At 42.2% G+C, this 21,556-nt stretch overlaps 1 protein-coding gene across 1 annotated transcript in view; it reads right to left on the reverse strand.

Moving 5' to 3' along the window:
• Window positions 1-11,258, reverse strand: part of MAP4K3 (mitogen-activated protein kinase kinase kinase kinase 3) — a 184,945-nt gene extending 173,687 nt beyond the window's left edge. The window contains exon 1 of the mRNA XM_028117156.2: window positions 10,867-11,258. Coding sequence (XP_027972957.1) covers window positions 10,867-10,962 — 96 coding nt within the window. The 5' untranslated portion in view covers window positions 10,963-11,258. The remainder of the gene's footprint in view (window positions 1-10,866) is intronic.
• Window positions 11,259-21,556: the final 10,298 nt, after the last annotated feature.

The raw sequence follows: 21,556 nt of genomic DNA on the forward strand, positions 1-21,556 counted from the left end.
TCTGATTACTGCACCATCTTGAATAAGTATTACATAATAACTATCTTTTACTACAATATTAGAAGAAAACGCTAAGAATAAAATTCAGAAGTTAAAAGAAAAGCAAAACATCGATAAGATAAAGATCTAAATAAATGGAGAGAAATAACATATTCATACATTAGAAGACTCAATGCTGTTAAGATCTCAAACTTCCAAACTGAGCTGCAAATCCTACATAATCCCAATAAAACCCAGCAGGCTATCTACATGATAAAATGTCACAAAATTATGCACAAAGATTAAAAAAAAGAGAGTGAGAGCATGAAAAAGTGGTGAAATCTAAGGTCTAGTTAATTGCACTGTGGCAATCAAGCTCCTGGTTTTGATAATGCACTACAGTCATATATAAAGATGTCACTATTGGGGGAAGCTGGATGTTCGGTATATAGGAGACCTCTGCACGCTTTTTGCAACTTTCTATGAGTTTATAATTATTTCAAAATAAAAAGTTAAAACATTCAAAATCCCAGCAGACATTTTTATATAATCTGAAAAGTGATTCTAAAACTCATATGGAGGCTGCCTGGGTGGCTCAGTTGGTTAACTGACTGCCTTCAGCTCAGGTCATGATCCCAGAGTCCCAGGATCAAGTCCTGCATTGGGCTCCCTGCTCAACGGGGAGTCTGCTTCTCCCTCAGACCCTTCCCCGTCTTGTGCTCTCTCTCTCAAATAAATAAAAATAAATAAAATAAAATCTTTAAAAAAATAAAAATAAAATTCATATGGAAAAAAACAAAGGGGGCACCTGGGTGGCTCAGATGGTTGAGCATCTGCCTTCGGCTCAGGTCATGATCCCAGGGTCCTGGGATCGAGTCCCGCATCGGGCTCCCTGCTCCTTGGGAGCCTGCTTCTCCCTCTGCTTCTCTCTCTCTCTCTCTCTCTCTGTCTCTCATGAATAAATAAATAAAATCTTTAAAAAAAAAAAGGACTTAAAATAAATGGAACAATTTTGAAAAAAATAGAACCGAGTTGGAAGACTCACTACCTGAATCCAAGACTATCCATAAAGCAAGGCAGTGATGCATTGGCAGAAGTACAGCCACATGGCTCAACAGAACAAAACAGAGGTCAGAATATCCCCATACATGTATTGTAAAAGGTGCTAAGGCAATTCATTTGTAATTCATTTACATGAAGTTCTAAAAGAGCTTTTACCGTGACAAATCAGAACAGTGATTGCTATGGGGGAGAGGGGTGTGAGACTGACTGGGAAGGGGCATGAGGGAACTCTCTGAGGTTAAGGAAATGTATCTTTTTTTTTTTTAAGATTTTATTTATTTATTTGAGAGAGAGAGAGAGAGAGCGCACATGAGGGGGGGAGGGTCAGAGGGAGAAGCAAACTCCCCGCTGAGCAGGGAGCCCGATGTAGGACTCGATCCTGGAACTCCAGGATCATGACCTGAGCAGAAGGCAGTCACTTAACCAACTAAGCCACCCAGGCGCCCAAGAAATGTTGTATCTTAATAAGGGTGTGGGTTACACAGTTTTATGTATGTCAAAACTCTTCTAATTGAAACAAGATCTATACATTTCCCTGTAAGTAAACTGTAATTTTATCTTAGAAATATATAACAGCATACAAGCTTTATAAAATATTTGTCTATAAAAAAAAACAGAAAAAAATACATCAAAATACTCAGTACTTATCTCTTGGGAGTTAGATCATTATTTTTTAAATTATTAATTATTATTATTTAAAAACATATATGTACACATAATATATGTCATAATAAGAACAAAACAAGAAGATTTTAAAACTATATGTCACGATAGGGGCGCCTGGGTGGTGCATTCAGTTTAGCATCCAACTCTTGGTCGGATGGAGAAAGAGGGGAAAATGCACCGAATACCATCCAAATAAGTCTGTTTGAGACACTCTTCCTTTCCCTCTGCCCCTCCCTGCTATGTGCTCTCTCTTTCTCTCTCTAAAAAATAAATACATCTTTTAAAAAATGTACGCCCATCTTTTAAAAATATCTAGCCCATATTCTACTGTTCCACTCACTAATTCTTACATCATTACCCTCCAGATCTGTAGCACTGTTCGACAGGAAGACATCTTTGCAGGTCTTCTAGTAATCCGTCAGTAAGAGCTGGGAGAAAGGTACTGACCCTTATCAATTTCCATTAGTCCTAAAGACACTGCTAAAGAATCGTTACACTCCACAGAAAATGGAAAAGTCACTATTAGTGTTTCTTTAGAGAAATTACTGCAAGAAAATAATGAAACGAAATCTCACAGGTATCTATTTTCTCATGTCCTAACTTCCACCATAGCTCCTCCCTCTCAACTTTACTGTCTTTGTAAATGACATCATTCTCCCCACTACAAATGTATTTGAACCAATATCTTATGTGATCCTCAGTCGGACTTAAAATTTTGAAGTCCTTTTCAAATCATCTTTCTCCATCCTCATATTTCTTCACAAAGCCCCATCAAATGTTTCTTCAAGATGCTTCTCATCAATTCCTTTTCATTCTTTACTACTTTTCACTTTGTTTGCTCCATCATCACTTACCTCACCCTTCGCTTGCTCCACATACTCTAGCACAATTCTATGAATCCTTGAGAGCCCCTAGAATTCTTTCTTGAGGCTTTGAAAGGTCAAAATGATTTTCATAACAATATGAAAGTGTTATTTGCCCCCTTTTACTGTGTTGACATTTGCACAGCAGAACAAAAGCAATGGTGATAAAACTGCTGGTGCCTTGGCACCAATCAAAGCAGTGGCCCCACAATGTACCACCAATCACTGCATTCTTCACTGCCATGCACTCAAAAGGAAAAAAAAAAAGCCAGTTTCACTGAAGAATTTCCTTACTGAAGCATAAACATTATTAATTTTATTAACTCCTAACCCTTAATACAAGTCACTTTTATATTCTATTTGATGAAATACATAAAACACTTCCATTGCATACCAAAGCACAATGGTTGGCTCAAAGAACAGCATGTGTGATTTTGAGTTGCAAACTAAACTAGCCACTTTTTCCACAGAACACCATTTTTAACCAACTGAGCCACTCAGGCGCCCCACAGAACACCATTTTTATTTGAAAGAACTGGCAAACTGGTTATTCATGCTGACATTTTATTGAAAATGAAGTAATGATGGGGAACCTGGGTGGCTCAATCAGTTAAGAGTCGGCCTTCGGCTCAGGTTATGATCCTAGCATCCTGGGATCAAGTCCTGCATGGGGCTCCTTGCTCAGCAGGGGCCCTGCTTTTCCCTCTGCCTGCCACTTCCCCTGCTTGTGCACCTGGGCGCACGCACTCTCTCTCTCTCTCCCCCCGGACAAATAAATAAATAAAATCTTAAAAAAAAAATAGAATTGAGAATCTGTCTTCTATTTAACCAAGTATTAAACTTCTCAGGTGTAACTGCTAATAGAGTCAATAGCAATAGATATAACTAGCATACACAATCTTGGGGTTCTCAATGGCATAAAGGGCCTCTGAAACCAAAAATTTGAGAATCGCAGATTCTACTTAGCAGGTATTTCCATCTTTCCTCTCTGATCCATTCTCATCATGACTGTCAGAATAATCCTGAGCACTTTCAACACTACTCCTGTACAGAAACCTTTAAAGCTCCCAATATCCTACCACTTCATAGCTAAATGACTTTATCTAGCTTCCAAGTTTATAAATTGGCCCTACCTTATCTAGCAAATCTTCTTTCTCCATGCTCCCCAACACAAGCCTTCTGTGTTAGTCCCCAAGCCTTTATCCACCCCTGTAGTTACACATTCCTGGGAATACCAACATCCCCATTCCCTTCTCTGCCTACTTTCTCTCTCTTTCTGTCCCCTCCCAGCTACCTAAACTTAACTCATTCTGAAGGGCGGGGGGGGGGGGGCAAAAAATACAGTTCTTTGAATGTTAGGCTTACAAGTCTGTACTTTAGTCTACAGGAAATGTAGGAAGATTCTTTGACCAGGAGAGGGGGGATGACCATCTCAACCTTCTAACAAGACTTTAATCAAACAAAATAAATATCTTATTTGAACATGACTAAAATTCATTGTCAAATCTAAAATTCTTCCACAGCATTTAAGGACTAAGGTAAAAAACACATTGTCACACTAGGAATCCAAACCTATAATCTCAGGTCAAGGCAGCCTGGAACTCTGAAACGTGGCATCTTCCAGAACAAAAAAGACTAAAAAACAAAACTAAAGCAGAAAACAAACATGTTCTCATCTCTTGAATATAGGGCCTTTTGGTACTGAACAAAATCCTTTCCTAAAAGCCCAATTCTGATAGAAACAAAACACACACACACAAAAAAACAAAATAAAACCAGTATGTAACAGCTACATATATTCACTAGTCACTAAAGGTCTTTAGTTTAAAATGACAGAATATCTTCATATGCACTAATAGGTAGGACCATCACTTAATATGCAAAAGACACATTAAGCCTACTGATTTAGTTTAGGCCTAATAATAATCCACAGTGCTTAATTCATTCTGTACCCACTACTGCCAGAACTCTAGGTCAAGCCCAATACATCATCTTTTCTGTAAAACCTGCTATGATTTCTCCCAACCAGAAACAATGATCTCCTCTTTCTCTAAACTCATGTTGCATATGGTTTGTCCCCTTCAAGTCAGTTCATTCATTCATTCCACAAATATGAACCAAGAATCTAATATGCGCCAGGTACTCTTCTAGGCTCTAGAACACAGCAGTGAACAAAACAAAACCACCAGCTTCCTGGATTTACACTATAGTGGGAAGAGAAAGGTAATACACAACTAAATATAAGGCAACAGATGTCATAATAAAAATGAAAATTAGGTAAAGAGCAGAGGTAAACTTTCTATAAAGCTAACAGAACTCAAAGTTCAGCCTCCCCCACTCACATGGGCCTGTGAGTGCTTAGGAATTACTGGGACATGCAGAATGCCACAGAAGGTGACCAGTAGCAGCCAGTGCTAACAGTGAGCATTTCATGAGTGCATTTCTGAGTAAATGCCTAAAGAAACCTCAGAAGGAAAGGACCTGACCCTAAGGTTAGAGCATCTTGTTGGGACATCTTTTCTCATTCTAAATAAATATTAACTTTCATACCAAATTTTTTATTCTTATTTGTTTACTTAATGAGGGCCCCCCCAAACCTATCAAAATCTGGATCCATCCCTGCTAAAGATGGAAAGTGACAGTAGGGTGCTGTTTCCTATAGGGTGGTAAGGAACAAACATTTAAAGGTGACACTTGAGCTGAGACCCAAGGGAAATGAAGAAGCAAACCATACAGCTATTGGGGGAAGGCAGAACACCAAGCAAAAAAACCCTGAGGCAGGAGCGTGAGAAGCAAGGTATGTTAGGACAGTAGCAGGAGAAATATATAATAATAAGTGATACTAGAGCAATTAATGATTACAGAGTATTGTGTGTCAGGCACAGTCCTAAATACTATTCTAAGCATTTCTTCTTTACAGCTGAGTAAACTAAGGCACAGAGGAAAGGATTAAAGTAATTGGCTAATGGTGGTGAAACCAGGCAGTCTGACTCCAGAGCCCAGCTCTTAAACCACTTTGCTAAGCTACAGAGAGGTCGGCTGTCCAGATTATGGAATGTCTAGACAATCTCTCAGCCAGTAAGAGTGTTAATATGCTAGAAAAGAAAATATCAACAAGGTTTTGATCTCAAACTATGATAGCTAAAAGTAGGTACACATTTTATGTCCCTATAAATACCAAGTGCCAAGTCTTGTCATTTTTGCTCCTCCACTCATAGTCCCTAACACATTTCCTTTCATATTATAGCTATTCAATGTAGGATGGCTGTTCAATGTACTCTCAAGAGAGAACTAGCAACTATTCACTCTCCATGCAAAACAACGTATTAGATGTTCTTTCACAAGTAAATACATATATACATCAAATCCTGGAGGTAAGTACTTCCTTTAGGGGATCAGATCCATATCAAAGTCAGATAACCTGTTCTTTTTTTAAAAGCTCTCAAGAGAAATGATTCCACAATCTGTTCCACTGTCTCTTTCCATCTTGAATAAATACTGATGCTGGAAAACCCCTTAATTTACGTTAAATACTCAAACACGCTTTCTGAAGTTTAGGACCATTTTCCCTCTAGACTTTGTCCTCCATGAAAGTAAAAAATAAGCATAATCCCAATCATGCTTTATTTTCCTTCAGCTATTCTTTTCTAAATGCCTAAGGTATTCATGTTCCTCAACAGAAGTCAGGTTTCAGAACTCAAGTTTTCCAGTCTTATAAACACCGACTATAATGAAAGAATTAGTCTTTGATGATACAAATCAGAACACCTTGAAAGATACAGAACTACAAATAAGCCAACATAATTCACTAAATGCTTGAACAAATTAATTTCCTGATTTCACTGCCCAATCTTCCATTTTTTTCCTGTCAGCTTTCATAGAGACTCTGTTTACATAAACTACCATGTGAATGGCTTTGGAGCTTAGCAACATTGCAGCCTCTGCTTCATGGGGAATGGCTTCCAAACACACATAGATAAAATCAGTATCAACATTTCCAAAGCATGTTCTCTACAAGACAGTAATTCTAAGGACAAGCAATATGTATTACAAAGAAAAAGAATCCCACAGTCAAGTAGTTAGGAGTTTGCTGGATTAAGCAACACTTAACAGGTTTCTTTACCATATGACTTCTCAATCTTCAGTATACTCCTAGTAATGCTTACCCTGGAGGATCCCCACCACATTTTGAAATGCCTACGAAGTCCTGTCCAAAATAAAAGATGATTCCAAGGCCCCAAGTCTTAGCAAACTATCAACAACTGGAGCTTTGGACAAAAGTGGGATACAAGGAAAGGCCCATTTGGAGGTAGATGTAGTCTGTGAAGAGGTCAGGTAGACAATGGGCTTATAGAGCTCAGGAGGAAGCACAAGCTGGAGTCATCTGGGAGTCGTTCACAGGGATCAAGCTGAAGTCATGAGACTAGACAAGATACTTCCTTAGATACACAGTAATAAGACTGGTCTTTCAAACATCCTTGCCTTTAGTCCATCTCCAGTTTTAGTATCTTCTGCTTCTCTCTAGCAATAAATCTAGAAAAACATCAAGACATGGGGTAGGAATAAGGCAAATCCAACTGAAAAACTGCCTGTTAAATACCAGCACAATGTGTGTGAAAATCCTATTAATGTTGATAATGTGATCTGGTATAGAACTACCAAATTTCTCCAAGAGAACTCTTTGAAATGACAAACCTAGAGATGATTCATTCTTTTTTTTGTCAATGTAATGAATGCTATAAGGCCATCTCTACAGAAAAACACACACACACAACATTAAAACTATTAATTTCAGAGGGCTTCACGGGCCTCCTGAGGCCCAACCACCGAGCTCTCTAGTTGTCAACTCCTAGGTCCCTAGGTAATCCCGGCTACAAACTTCATCACACAGATGAAGGCCACAGAGTTACAGGACATTTAAAAGTATGACTTTTTTAAAAACCGTATTTTCCATGTACTTTAAGACAGTGCAGAGAAAATGTATACTTGTATTTTTTAGCCTTGAAAACATGAAAACCTACTAGTTGAGTAAAACTCAAGTCATTTATCTAACACCATAAACAGAAGGGCATACAATGATAATAACACCTTCACAACAAAACAGCCGAGAGGCCACAAAGCTAATAAATTCCAGATCTTCCATACTCAACTTCAGTGCTTTTTAACTAAACCATGTCACCTTAAATAAGCATATTATTACACTGGGTAGGATACAGTTTTTAAAATAAAAATCCCTTGAAACACCCACCTTCTAAGAGTGACTATAAATAATTAGGTGTCTAACTTACTTAATCTGATCACTCCATTTTTAGCACCTAAACACAAATTAGGGAGCAAATTATACATACTGGCTTTTGAAAACAAACCCTCTAATGCACTCCTCTCTAATCAACACAATTTGTATAAATAAGAAAAATCTAAAACAGCAAAACAAATACAAAAAAATCCATTATCTTTATACATGGACATGATTACAGACAAAAATACAAACAGCTTAAGCTTTGGGTTATTTAGCAAGCAGGGGGTATGATGCCAAAACCACATGGAGTTTCTCGGCTTTGGGCCCCTGGTATGGGAAGAGGCTGAAAGGCGGGGATCAGCATCTATTATCTGATGTCCATTTGGCAGACTCTACAAAAACAATGAGGCCTGGCTGCACAGCAGGAGTTAGGTATTCCAACTACTGCTTAAAGATCCACTCTAACACAGAGTATGGCTACAATTCACATGCTGAACTAAACGTGTGCCTTAATTTCTCCACTGGAAATTCAGTCATACGTTATATGCCCATATCCTATCTTTATAGAAGCAGTAGTGCTATCGTTAAGAATGAAGTCTCCAGGCGCCTCGGTGGCTCAGTCAGTTAAGCCTCTGACTTCAGCATCAGGTCACGATCTCAGAGCCCTGGGACTGAGTCCACATGGGGCTCCCCTCTCAGCCGGGAGTCTGCTTGTCCCTCTTCCTCTCCACCTCCCCCTGCTAGTGGTGTCTCTCAAACAAATAAAATAAAAAAAGAATGCAGTCTCTAAAGGGTAAGGTTCAAACTGTGGCTTTGCCACTTACCAACTTTGGCAAGTTACTACAACTTCCTTGTGCCTCAATTTCCTCAAATGCAAAATGGAGTTAATAACAGCTCCTATTTCATGGAGTTGCTGTAAGGAGTAAGTAAATGAATACATGGAAAAACCTCAGAGCAGTGCCTAGCAAATAATAAGCACTCCATAAATGTTAGTTCTCATTATTATTACTTTAAACAGATGACAAGAGTAATCAACTTATACCTGTATAGCACTTAGATGTATTTAGGAAATTATAGGCCTTAATTTTTTTACTTTTTAATCATGTGGCTTAACTACCAGCTGTTTCTTCTAAATATAGTAAATACACGGCCAATTATTTTTGTAAAGAACTCGAAAAGAACTTACTATACACACTGCCACCTAAGATTTACACACTAGTAAAGTTTTAGTTAACTTTTCAACTGAATATAACTAGACTCCCCTAACACTTCTAATCTCCTTGGATCCATTTACTTCGACTTTCATAATCACCACCAATTCCAAAACACAGCAATGGTTATTCCTACCCGGACTACTGCAATGGCTGCCTAACTGTTCTTTCCCCTCCAATCTACACTGCAGGACAGGTAGATCTTTTAAATCTAATTTTACTCCTCTACGTAAAACCCTACAATGGCTCCCCATGGTCCTAAAGAAAAACCTGTCCTCCTTAAAGACCTAAGAGGCCTGTATGATCTAGGGCCATTCTCTTTCTCTGGCTGCTCAAGCCACTGAGGCCTTTCAAATCCTTACCCCTGTTCCTTGGGGCCTCACAGCCTTCACAGATGATGCTCCCTCTATCTGGCATAATCTTCTCTCCCCACTGCCTCTGACTCCCAAAAGGAGATCAGGTCCTCCTGTGACATGCTCTCATAACCCTAATCCTAATCCTCTTTTCTCCTGGGCAGCACAATATAAAACTGCAATAAAATAATCTAAGTGGTTGTTTAGTGTTCCTCTTGCGCCGCGCCCCCCCCCAAAATATAAACTCCAAGTAAGACTTAGGAATATGTCTACCTTTTCCTGCTACAACCCAAGTGCTTAGATGTCCAGTACCTTATACTAATAGGTGTACGCAAAACACCCGTGTTATCTTATGGGAAAACCTGAGGATACAAACGATGACAGACAGCAAATCATCCGCAAAACAAGACTAATGCAGAATCCTGGCTGCACTGGGAGTCACCATCCGTGGTACAGACACTCAAGTAAAAGCAAAAACCTATTGCTTAAACATGGGCAAAAAGTTTAGTTAGAACGAAACTTTCCAAAGCAAAATTGTGCATCCTCAGATGTTATGTGATGCAGATGTTATGTGAAACAGGAGGAGTTCCACTTCAGTCATCAGTAAGAAGATACACAACTAAATCAAGACTGCGGCCACATTTGGCACTATCCGCTTCTTGGCAGTCTCTCCGAGGCCAAGAGTGGAGCTGGCCAGGGAAGAGTGATTTATCTCCCACGCTTAGAAGGGGTCCCCTCTACAACAGGAATGCTGCACTACTAATGGACTTTGAATTCTAACCTCGTCAAACCAGTACCTTTACTGAGTATTCAATTCGCTTAAAAAAAAAAAAAAGGCCGAATTTTATGTGTCACTGACAAAAGCTAAGTTTAATGAGGCATCACAGTCCAATTCGATTAGGAGAAAACAAAGTTGCTTTTTCCTCCGACACAGGAAAAAAAAAATTATACTGACCAGATTTCTTTTCCAAACGAAAGTCATTATTCGGAAAATTAAAAGAAAACGGTACGCGGATGCTGAGAGGCGAAAGGTTGGGGGGCTGTGGGTGGAGGCTGCCCAGGGTAGTAACTACCGCCGGGCCCGGTGGGCAGCAGTGCCAAACCTACAGCGGGCCGTCCCAGGTCCGTCTGACGGACACAGGTTTGACATACGCCAAAGCCCCGCCGTCTGCTTCGTCGCACTGACCCTGCCAATGCAACAAACAGCCAGACCCTCTCCGCACGTCCAGCCCTTCCCGGGCACCGCGCGTCCAAGGGGAGCGCTCAGGTAAGGGCTCCGACGTCTCGGGGTTACCCGTTTGGCCCTTTGTTCGTTCCAGGGCAGCGGAGCCCCGGGCGCCCGCTCCTCCTCCTCCTCAGCTCCCGGGCGCCCGCGTCTCCCGCGGAGGAGCAGCGCGGACGCGGGCGCACAGACGACGGCGGCGCCCCCCCGCCCTCCCCGCGGCGGGTCCTGACCCCCGCGGCCTCGGCGGCGCGCGGCCCCTCGCCCTTACCTTGTAGACGTCGCCGTAGGTGCCGCTGCCGATGCGCTGAATCAGCTCGAAGTCCTCCTGCGGATTCCGGCGGGACAGATCGAAGCCGGGGTTCATGGCGGGCCCCGGGTGCCCCCCGCCTCCCTCCCGGGCAGGGGAGGGGGGGCGCTCAGGGGGCCACACGGAGAGTGGGAGCCGCGGCCGGCCCCCTGCTCCCCCGGCGGTCACAATCACCCGGCTCCACGCTGCGGCCGCCGCCGCCGCTCCTCTCACGCCGCCGCCGCCGCCGCCCGGGCTAACCGTCCCCGCCCCCGCAGCCCGTCGCCCGCCGCCGCGCCAAACCCGGGTCACACCCACAAGGAGAGGAGAACGCTCGCAGCCCCTCGCTCGGGGTGCAACTCCAACATGGCTTCCGCCTTCGCTGCTCCTCCCCCTCCCCTTACTCCGGCTCCTCCACCCTCCCTCCCCTTTTCCCGGCTCCGGCCCGACTGCGCAGCCGCGATCCCGGAGGGAGCGCTCTTCGGCCCCGCGCGCGTGCGGCCCCGTGCGCGCTCCGGCTCCGCGCGCCTGCCGGGTGTGGGCGGGCGGCCCCGCAGCGCCTGACCCCGAACTCGCGCCGCGTTCCCGGGCCGCCAACCTGCGCTTCTTGACAGCGGGCAAGGCTTGCTGGGAGGGCGTGACTGCCCCGGGGGCCACAGGGGGGGGTCCAGGGGGGTCTGAGGATGAGGGAAGAAAGTAGCTCGTATTCGCTTCTGATTCCCCTAACGGCAAAGTTTGACGTTGCTGTATTACCTCCCAACCCTAAGCAGGTAGTATAGTTTTAATTTGCAAGACAGCCAGTGTCCCCAACTTATTTTTAGAAGCACCTACACATAGGACACAGCCGAGTACCAGAGACTTTTCTGAGACTGCGGGGAAGGGGTGGCCCTGAGGAAAGCCCCTGAGAAAAGTGAACCGTGCTAGGTTTGACACCGGACACTCGGGGTCCTTGGAGCTGGCCTGCCGCGGTGCAAAAGAGGGCAGGCCTGGAGGGCGACCAGGAGGCGTGTGGAGTGGATAGGGCGTGGGAAGCTCTGGGGGGAAAAACATGCTGAGCGGCCGCCCACCAGCCCGCGTGGAGGGCGTGGGAAGCAGGCCGAGTCTAGAACTGAAGCAGTGATTGACCTTCTCCAGAGACGCGAGATTATCAAAGACCCGGGCGAGGACAGTGCAAGCTGTGGAGCAACCTTGCAAAGGAGAGGTGGTGGAGGGTGGAGCATGAACAAGATCCATCCTGCACCTGAAACGTAAACACATGATGTGGCGGAAGCTCTTTAGTTTACCCAAAGCCCCACCCTGCGTGAGACCCAGATTGTGAGCATTACGTCCAATCTATGTGGACACCAGCTAAACTGTTAATACCTGTCCAAGAAAGCATGTGGAGTGTTAATTTTCTGTACTCAATAAACTGCCCACTAGGCATTTCCAAAAGCTTTAATCAAGTAGGTGATGGCCACTTGGACGATAGCACCTTGAGTTTTGCTTCAGAAATGCCTTCCTAATAACCAGAAGGCACCACACCTTCTGACCACCAGTGCTCCCTAATGCCTGGTGACTCCTGAGAAACTAGGTCTTATCAAATTTAAGGATAAAATAAGTATAATCAAATAATAGTCAAGCTACTTATAGTTAACTGCCTCATACATTTTTATCTTTTCAATCCTTTTGCCTACAGTAAGATTGCATATTTATTAAGTTCTCAAAGAAGTTGTTTTTCTGAGTATCTATTGACTAGAAGATGTTGGAAAATGACCATCTCTTCACCGATATAAGTAGCCTCCAATTGTCTAATTTTTAATTAAAGCATCAGTAATATGTGCATATCATGTAAATTACTACCATGTGAGTGCTTATCACTGGATTTCTTCTAGCTAGATCTCACCTTAAGGCTCTGATATCTTGAGAATTAAACTCCTGAATATAAATGTTATTCCATTCCTGCTTTTGCCTGTTTAGGGCACTTGCTGGGGACCCAGACTGCAGGCCTTTCTTCAACTTGTACACATTTGGAGAATTGTTTGGCCTCTTTAAGCCAAACATAAGAATAATTAGTCCAGGATTCAGATAGCAGACCTAATAAACTATCCCAAATAGGAATCAGTTCTGCTCTCTTTCTCTGCCTTTTTAATTCTGGAAAGCCAAATTCTCAGCACTGTCTTGTTTGCTAGGATTATCATCTGTGCAGATAACTTTATATTTGCATCACTAATAGACTTCTTTCAAAGGGAAAAGACATTTCAGTAGGGCTGAAATGGTCTTTAAGGTTTTGTTTGTTCGATTTTGGCAGGACCAAGCTATTCCTTTTGAAAAAGGATTGATTTTCATGTAAGGGCCTGATTTGCCATATGGGTTACAACATAAATAAAAGGGCTTTTGCAATTAACTGCTCACAAAGAATAAAATATTTTGTTCTTTGTAATATATACATGCAGATGCCAAATCTGATGTGTTTGTTTTTCCTCTTCCAATGCTCCTCAACTTTGCTGGAAGTAACACTAATGATCACACTTCTTTGAATCCGAGAAATAGCTTCCCTCTTCTATGATTAGAAGCATCCTTAGAAGTCATCTAATCTTTTCAGTTCAAGAACTGCTTCTACAGCATCTCTCCTGAATTTATTGCTACTTGAATACCTTCAGAAAAAGGAAACTCACTGCTTCCAAAAGCAACCCACCGCATTATGAGATAGTGCTAGTGAGTGATCATAATAACAATAATAAAAACAATAGTAATATCTAACATCCCCAAGTGCCTACAAGGTGCCAGGAACTGAGCCAAGTACTTTCCATGTGTTATCTCATTTAATTCTCACAACTTGATGACATAGGTATTATCATAATTTTTTGAGGTACAGGCAGATTAAGGTGGCTCAAAGTAACAGAAAGCTGAAATTTGAACAGAGGTAAGACACAAAGGCCAGATACTTTTTTTTTAAAAAGATTTTTAATTTGTTTATTAGAGAGAGCGACTGAGAGAGCACAAGGGGGAGGGGCAGAGGGAGATGAAGACGCCCCACTGAGCAGGGAGCCTGCCGCAGAGCTCAATCCCAGGACCCTGAGATCATGACCTGAGCCCAAGGCTTAACTGACTGAGCCACCCAGGTGCCCCAGAAGGCCAGACTCTTAACCCTTAATCTATACTCTGCTTTATAGTATACTTTTTAAATTTTCTCTTATGCAGGGGCACCTGGGTGGCTCAGTCAGTTAAGCATCTGCCTCCAGCTCAGGTCATGATCCCAGGGTCCTGGGATCCAGTGCCACATTGGGCTGGGGAGTCTGCTCAGTGGGGAGTCTGCTTCTCCCTGTCCCTCTGCCCCTCCTCCCTGCTTGTGTGCTCTCTCTCCCTCTCTATCTCAAATAAAGAAATAAAATCTTTTAAAAAAATAAAATTTCTCTTATGCTAAGCCAAAATCTGCCTCCTTGCCATGCATTTAGACTCAACGATTATTAGATTCTAATGGTATAGAATACAGAAAAGAAAACCACAGTGTCTGCCATCAGGGAGTTTACAGTCTCACAAAACTGTGAGAAGCACAGAAAAGGGGCAGGAATGCAGACAGGAAGATACAGGGAGGATGCTAAAGCTAAATCTTAAAGAATGTGTTGGAGTTAGCCAGAGAAATGAAGGGGAGGTTGTACACTCCAGGCTGGCCATGTAGCCCTAGCCCTTTGAAGCACCCACCCATGTAAGCATCACACTGTAGGGAGTGGGTAAAGGCTGAGATGGACAGTATATCCAGACCACCCTTCTCTTAGCCCATCCTTCATGGGTCTGTGGCTTAGGGTTTCTTTAGTCTCTGTACCAGCTCTCAGTTTTAGCCTCAGGACTTCTTGTCTAACCACCCATTGGATCCACTTCTTTGGCTTACTGACTTCATAATCACCACTCACATTTCAGTATGCCAACAGCTCTGGGAAAGGAATACTGAGCAAGCCTTAGCTCAAAAAAGACCCTACAACCAGGCCATCTACCAGAGGAAGAGAATCAGACTCAGACATACGTGCAACAATGACAGAGTTCCAGCATGTTACACAGCCTAGCCTAGCACAGCTCTGAGCCAGGCTACCAGGATTCATATCTTGTCTCTCTGTCCCCTACTGAACGACCTTAGGAAGTTATTTCAAAATGAGGCTCTTATGGAGTCAAAACTAAAATACGTGTTAAGGGGTGCCTGGGTGGCTCAGTTGGTTAAGCATCCAACTCTTGGTTTCAGCTCAGGTCATGATCTCATGGGTTGTGGGATCAAGCCCTATTGTCAGGCTCTGCCCTCAGCAGGAAGTCGGCTTGAGAATCTCTCCCTCTGCCCCTCCCCCTCTCCTGTTCTCTTTCCCTCTCTCTCAAATGAATAAATCCTTAAAAATAAATAAAATACATGTTAAAGTCAGCAGCGCCTAGACCACAACAAGCCCACAAGTATTAATTACTATTATTCTGAGTATATTTTAGATTTTATTTTTTTACTTATTTTGGTGTAACTATTTTTTTAGTGTTATATTGGTTTTAGGTGTACAATATAGTGATTCAACCATTCCATACATCGCTCGATGCTCATCACAAGTATACTCCTTACCCCATCACCTATTTAACCCAATCTTCCATCCCCCTATTTTAGAATGTTTTAAAGTGTGACAGTCACGGGGATGGGAATAGAGATATTATTTAGGAAACAAATGCAATAACATATGTAAGAGAACCTGATTTAAGGCCAGGGATGCTGAGGACAGAGAGAAGAGAAAGAACACAAAAATCATTAGAAGGTGGAATTGAAGGTTTGGTGGAGTGAGGAAGAAGGCAAACAATGGGCAACATATAGGCTTAGACAATGGGAAGGTCCCAAGAGGGTGAGAGCATTTTCCGTAGTAGGAGGTGTTAGGGTTATTTGGGGGAAGGTTTTAGCGTTGGGTCAAAGTAAATGATTGTTTCATATCTGTTAAGGTTGAGACGCTCAACTAGAAATGTAAAATTAGTGACAAAAAACAGAGTTGAAACTTAGAAAAGATGTCAGGGCTAATTTTTAAATTTTGAGGGTCATAGTTTAGGAATATTTATTATCTATTATGTGCCAAACACTATATTAGGTTATAACAGTGCAACAGGGCATGGTCCCTGAATTCAAGTTGGGCTACAGACAAATTCTCAGATAATTCCCTTACAAGGAGATAAGTACTGAGGTGCAGGAAAGAAGAGCCAGAGGAGATACTAGGTGCTGCTTAGGCTAATAACTTGGCTCTTTTTCAAGCCAATATATATATATATATATTTAAATTTTTAAAAATATTTTTTATTTATTTATTTGAGAGAGAGACAGAACGAGAATGAGAGAGAGCATGAGCAGGGGAGAGGGAGAAGCAGGCTCCCCGCCAAGGAGGGAGCCCAATTCGGGACTCGATCCCAGGATCCTGGGATCACAACCCAAGCCGAAGGCAGACGCCCAACCAACTGAGCCACCCAGGCACCCCACGCCAATATATATTTTTAAATTTTCTTTTAATATATATTTTTAAATCGTGTATTCAACATTTATTTACAGGTAAGGTGGAGCTCTGCATGGGGAGTAGGTGGAGATGGATGTCCTCAGGTGTCAGCTTTCAGCTTTCCACACTGATATTCTGAGCAATTCAGTTCTGCTCCCAGATTTGCATATGTCCCAGCACAGTGTTTCTCAATGGAGGTTTTATTAGCATTTTGGGTAGGACAATTCTTCCTTGTGTGGGACTGTCCTCTGTTTCAATACTGCTCCCAGCCACACTGACATCAGCCACAAAAATAGCCACACATATTTCCAAATGTCTAGGGTTGGGCTGGGGTGGGGGATGGGAGTGACTGCATTGAGAATGTTTGCCTATCATGTCCTTGAGAGAACTGTCACCCACACCAAACCATTTATCATAGTAGTCCTTTCTATCTCATATAGAATATTCCCTGAGACAAGTTCTGATATGTAAAATATCATCCCTCTTATTTCCAATGCTTGGCACCCGAGTGGGGGTTCACGGCCCTCTTTAGATGCACAACCAAGAGTCCACCTGCTCTTTTTCACATAGCTTCTGGGGCCACATAGGAGGGGACCAAATCCAGTCTTCACAGGTTATGGAAGTCTTCACAGAGGAAGGATCCTCTAGGCTGAGACTTAGCCTAGTAGAGGCTAACAAGTAGAGAATTAGCCAAGCAAGAATATATACTCCAGACAAAGGGTACAGTGGTTACATTCAAAGAAACGAAAGTAGTTCTGTTTAAGGAGAATAACAGATGAGGCTAGTGTGGTAAGCAGGGACCAGTCCATTAAGGAGCACATAAATTGTATTAAATAATTTGTATTTCTTCTTGCGAACAAAAGGGTGCTATTGGTAGATTTTCAGCACAGGAGTAGCATGATCTCATTTGAGCCTTAGAAATACTCCACCAGCTGCAGATGGAGAATGAATTGGAGTCAGGTGGCAGGACTGGAGATGAGTTGGGAGAATAGTTCAGAGACCATTGTAGCAGTCCAGGTAGGAGAAAATGATGGTCTGAGTTAACATATGGCCTCAGCATCAACATTCACTCATGTATTTGAATTGTGGGTTGAGATGAATTTTCACAGGGAAAATAAATGGAATAGGCAGAAAATGGGTTCCTAGAAACCCCCCAACATTTAGACTGTGAACAAAGGCAGAGAATCTAGCAAAGGAGACTAGGAAGGTGGGATCCAATATGATATGTGGAAATGGAATGGTATGGGAGCCACAGGAGTGCACTACTTGGGACTCCCTTCAAGGAAGCGTGTGCTGTAAGGAGTGTGAACCACTGACATCCTCTAGCCTCCATGCCTTTGGGATCCATCACAGCATTCATGCAGAGGTCTCAGTCTCCCCAGAGGCTCCCAACCAATGACTGAGCACAGCCAGCCATTCCTGCCCAATGCAATTTGCTCTAATGGGCAATCTTTGCTCTGGGACACCCCACTGGCATCACTGAGCTAGTCTCAGAGCTTCCCTGCAGTCCTTCTTCCTACCCAGTCCTTCTTCCTTCTTTCTCTTCTTTCACAGGTATTAAGTCAAGCATTGCAGTCTGAGAGTCTTCTTTCTTACTCTTTCTCCCTTTCCTCTTTATCCTTCACAGGTGCATCTTGCACTTCGAATTCGATTTTGCCATCTGCTGAACTAGTACAATTGATATCAATGCAGCAAAGGAGGAAATTTTAAGAGAGTGACCAAGCTGTGTTAAATGCCAGAGAGAGACTAAGGAGGAGGGAGACAGAAAAGTTTCATCAGATCTGTCATTATGGAGGTCAGTGCTAATCTAACCATTGAAGTTCATAGTGCCTCTTCTGCTATTGTGTCTCCTCTTAGTTATATTCTCCCAGATCCTCTTCAACATCTCATCCAGACAATGAACTCATTTAATTTGTTAATATCTTTTTAAACTCTGGCACTAGGAAGTGAGTTCAGTATTCCAAATGCAGTCTGGTCAATGTTGACTATAGGGAGATTATAACTACTTGTTATTTGAACACTCTGTTATAGCCTAAACTTTGATTCAGTTTTTTTATAGCCACAAAAACTCAGGGCCACTGTACTGTTCAACATCAGGGAATGCCATTCAGATTATATAATTCTCAAGTCCAACCTGGCCCCTGGGTCCTGATTTTAAAGATCTCCAAAACCCATATTTGCTCCCCTCTGAATCAGATCATCAGAGGTGCTCTTGAACCCTCATTGTCATAAAATGCCAGGGAAAGAAACCTGGTCTCATGCATCCTACTGTAAAGTTCCTGCCTTGCCAACAGTTTATCAGACCAGATATCATCTTCTCATCACCGAGCCATATATAACAACACCATGAACAAAACAGGGCACAGAGTACCTCTACCCAATATTGCTTCCAGGTGAGATCTTGCAAAGACAAACAAGTCAGACAAAAGCCTAGAACCTTGTTTAGAAAGACAAGAATTTCCAATCTTCTTGAGAAGCCAGGATTTCAAAGGGGTGCTCTTTGGCTAGCACTGCAGGTAACTGATATCTTTTTAGATTTAGCTAATCCTCGAGGGGTGCAGGCTGTGTGAAAAATAGACAACAAAGTATCAAAGGATTACAAGGAAGTACAGGTGGAATATAGGCTGGGTAAGAGACTAAGAGATGCTGAGATAATCTTATTGATGAAACTTCTGATTATATTCATCTTTTATCACATGATAGATTAGAGCATAGTGTTTGCCTGGTTCCCTTTTATATAATATCTAGCCTACAGTTCCCCTTAGATCTCCCCAGTTAAACGGTGTTGCCCTGTACCTTCGTTCCCAAATACAGTGAGGTCACTGTTGGACCAGATCTAGTTGGTCCAGAACAAATGTGGTTGCATACACGCTGTTTCCAGAGTATATTACTGCCCAGAGTATTATCCTGCTGGCCTTTTTTAAAAGAAGCTTATTCTAGTTAATCTTACTCCCTTAGGAGGACTCCAACCCCTACCCCCAACAAAACCTGTAGTAAAGCAATCTGCTTAAAGATCTAGGAAGTTCATCACTTTGGGGGAAAAAAAAATCCTCTAATTTGGTTTAAACCTGGACTGAAGGTTTGTTTCCTTGATCAAAACAAACAAAAAATAGAAATAAAAGCTCTGTTAAATAATTCAAATAACATGCCAGGAGTTTTCTATTATTCCTTACTCCCTGCTCGTAGTTCAAGGTGATGTATAGATAACCCAAATCTCAAACTGACCCAGATCACTGCTCCAGGGGATGGATCGATTTGCTGGGTCTGGGCTCATAGCAAAGCCCACTTGGATCAAGGTATGTCTCTTCTCGGCAGTAGAGTCAAAACTTCTGCCTGGAATCTGATCATCTGGGTTGTTTAAAGATACTTTAAAAATATATATATATTTAAATCAGGACTCATCTGGTAGTATGAACTTTCCCAGCTAAGCATCTGATACCATCAGAATAGTTTAAACATGAGTTGATGGAATAACAAAAAGAAGGAAACTCATGAACACTTCCCTGCTGCTTTATATTTTATTTACCAACTGTTAAGCCACTATATGAAATTTGTGAATAGACTTTTTTAAGCATAAATGTGGCACCGCATACAGGCAGTCTTTTTCTGTGTTAACCTCAAAACAATTATCTGGGCACCAATATCTGAAAATGTTTATATAAACTTTTCTTTATTTTTTTAAATTTAAATTCAATTAATTAACATATAGTTTATTATTAGTTTCAGAGGTAGACTTCAGTGATTCATCGTCTTATATGACAGCCAGTGCTCATTATGACTCGTGTCCTCCTTAATGTCCATCACCCAGTTATCCCATCCCCCACCCCCATATGAACTTTTAATGCCAAAAAGTATAACACTCTTAAGTTGCTGATGCCAATATTTAGGGTTTACCTCTCACCTAGAGAGAGCACTCTTCAGCCATTCCAAATAAATCCAAAACACCGTATCTGCAAATCTGAATGCGGTCTGTTTTCTGCTATGTGGTGCAAGTCTTTTAATTAGGCTCTCTGGCTCCATTCTCTTCTGCTTCTGATAATACTACACCTGGGCAATAAACATGTCTCTTAAAATGCCAAAAATGGAAATATAGAAGTCCTGAGGGAAAGCTAAATTTGGAATGAATGTGAGTTCACTTTGAAGCATGTTGGGTTTGAGGAGATGGAAGGGCCTTAAGGAGGGGACATCACAAAGACAGTCACAGATTTAGGAAGTGCAAAAGGGAATTACATCGTGATGTGTAAATGTGAGTCATAGAAATAGAGATGGTAGAATCATGGGATCTCCAAGAGAAAAGGCTGAGAGTGTAGAGCAGTGGTGAGCAACCTGTTTTTCTTTCTTCTTCTTCTTCTTCTTCTTCTTCTTCTTCTTCTTCTTCTTCTTCTTCTTCTTCTTCTTCTTCTTCTTCTTCTTCTTCTTTTAAGGACCATTTAGGGGCACCTGGGTGGCTCAGTGGGTTAAGCATCGGACTCTTGATTTTGGCTCAGGTCATGATCTCGGGGTCATGAGATCAAGCCCTGCAAAGGGCCTGCTTGAGATTCTCTCTCTCTCCCTCTGCACACTCCTTCTAAAAAAAAAGGATAACTTAAAAGGAGCAGAAAATGTTTGTGAACCTTATTTTTAAAACATTCAAGATGAAACTAGTGTTACTGACTTCAATAACAAGAACTTATGTTCTGGGGTGATTATTAAGGTATGAACATCTGTTCTTCTCTCAGGCAGTACTTTCTAGCTTGTCTTTGCTTGCTATATTTGTGATGTGGAATTTAAGGTAAGGGGAGTGGAGACAGGAGTGGAGAAGTGAGAAGAGAAGGGGGATAAGTTAGCCAGAAAGGAGCTAAGTCAACCTTTAAAGTGTTGGAAGAAAGGGAGAAGGGAGATGACCAAAAGCCCAATAAACTGGGTTCTAGAGAAAGAGTGTGGAGGTTATATGTGAGACTAGAAGAAACAGAATGGAACTCAAGGGGGGCTCCGTAACCATAAATGGGGTCCTCTGATGTTCTTTGAGAGCCATAAATGTAAATAAAGGTTGGAATACCTTTTTAAAATTACTGTGATCCTGAGCAGAATCTGAAGTGTGTGGGAACCTCAGAACTTATTAGGGTCGCAAGAAGAATGCGAATGAGAAATTTGGCAATGGTTCTGAACTGCTAAAAATGTTATCTGCTCATCCTAAGAAGTCATGACACAGAAACAGC

This window comes from Eumetopias jubatus, unplaced genomic scaffold, assembly GCF_037043125.1.
Source record: "Eumetopias jubatus isolate StellerSeaLion01/CBP00866 unplaced genomic scaffold, mEumJub1_p1.0 scaffold_9, whole genome shotgun sequence".
Taxonomy (NCBI): Eukaryota; Metazoa; Chordata; class Mammalia; order Carnivora; family Otariidae; genus Eumetopias; species Eumetopias jubatus.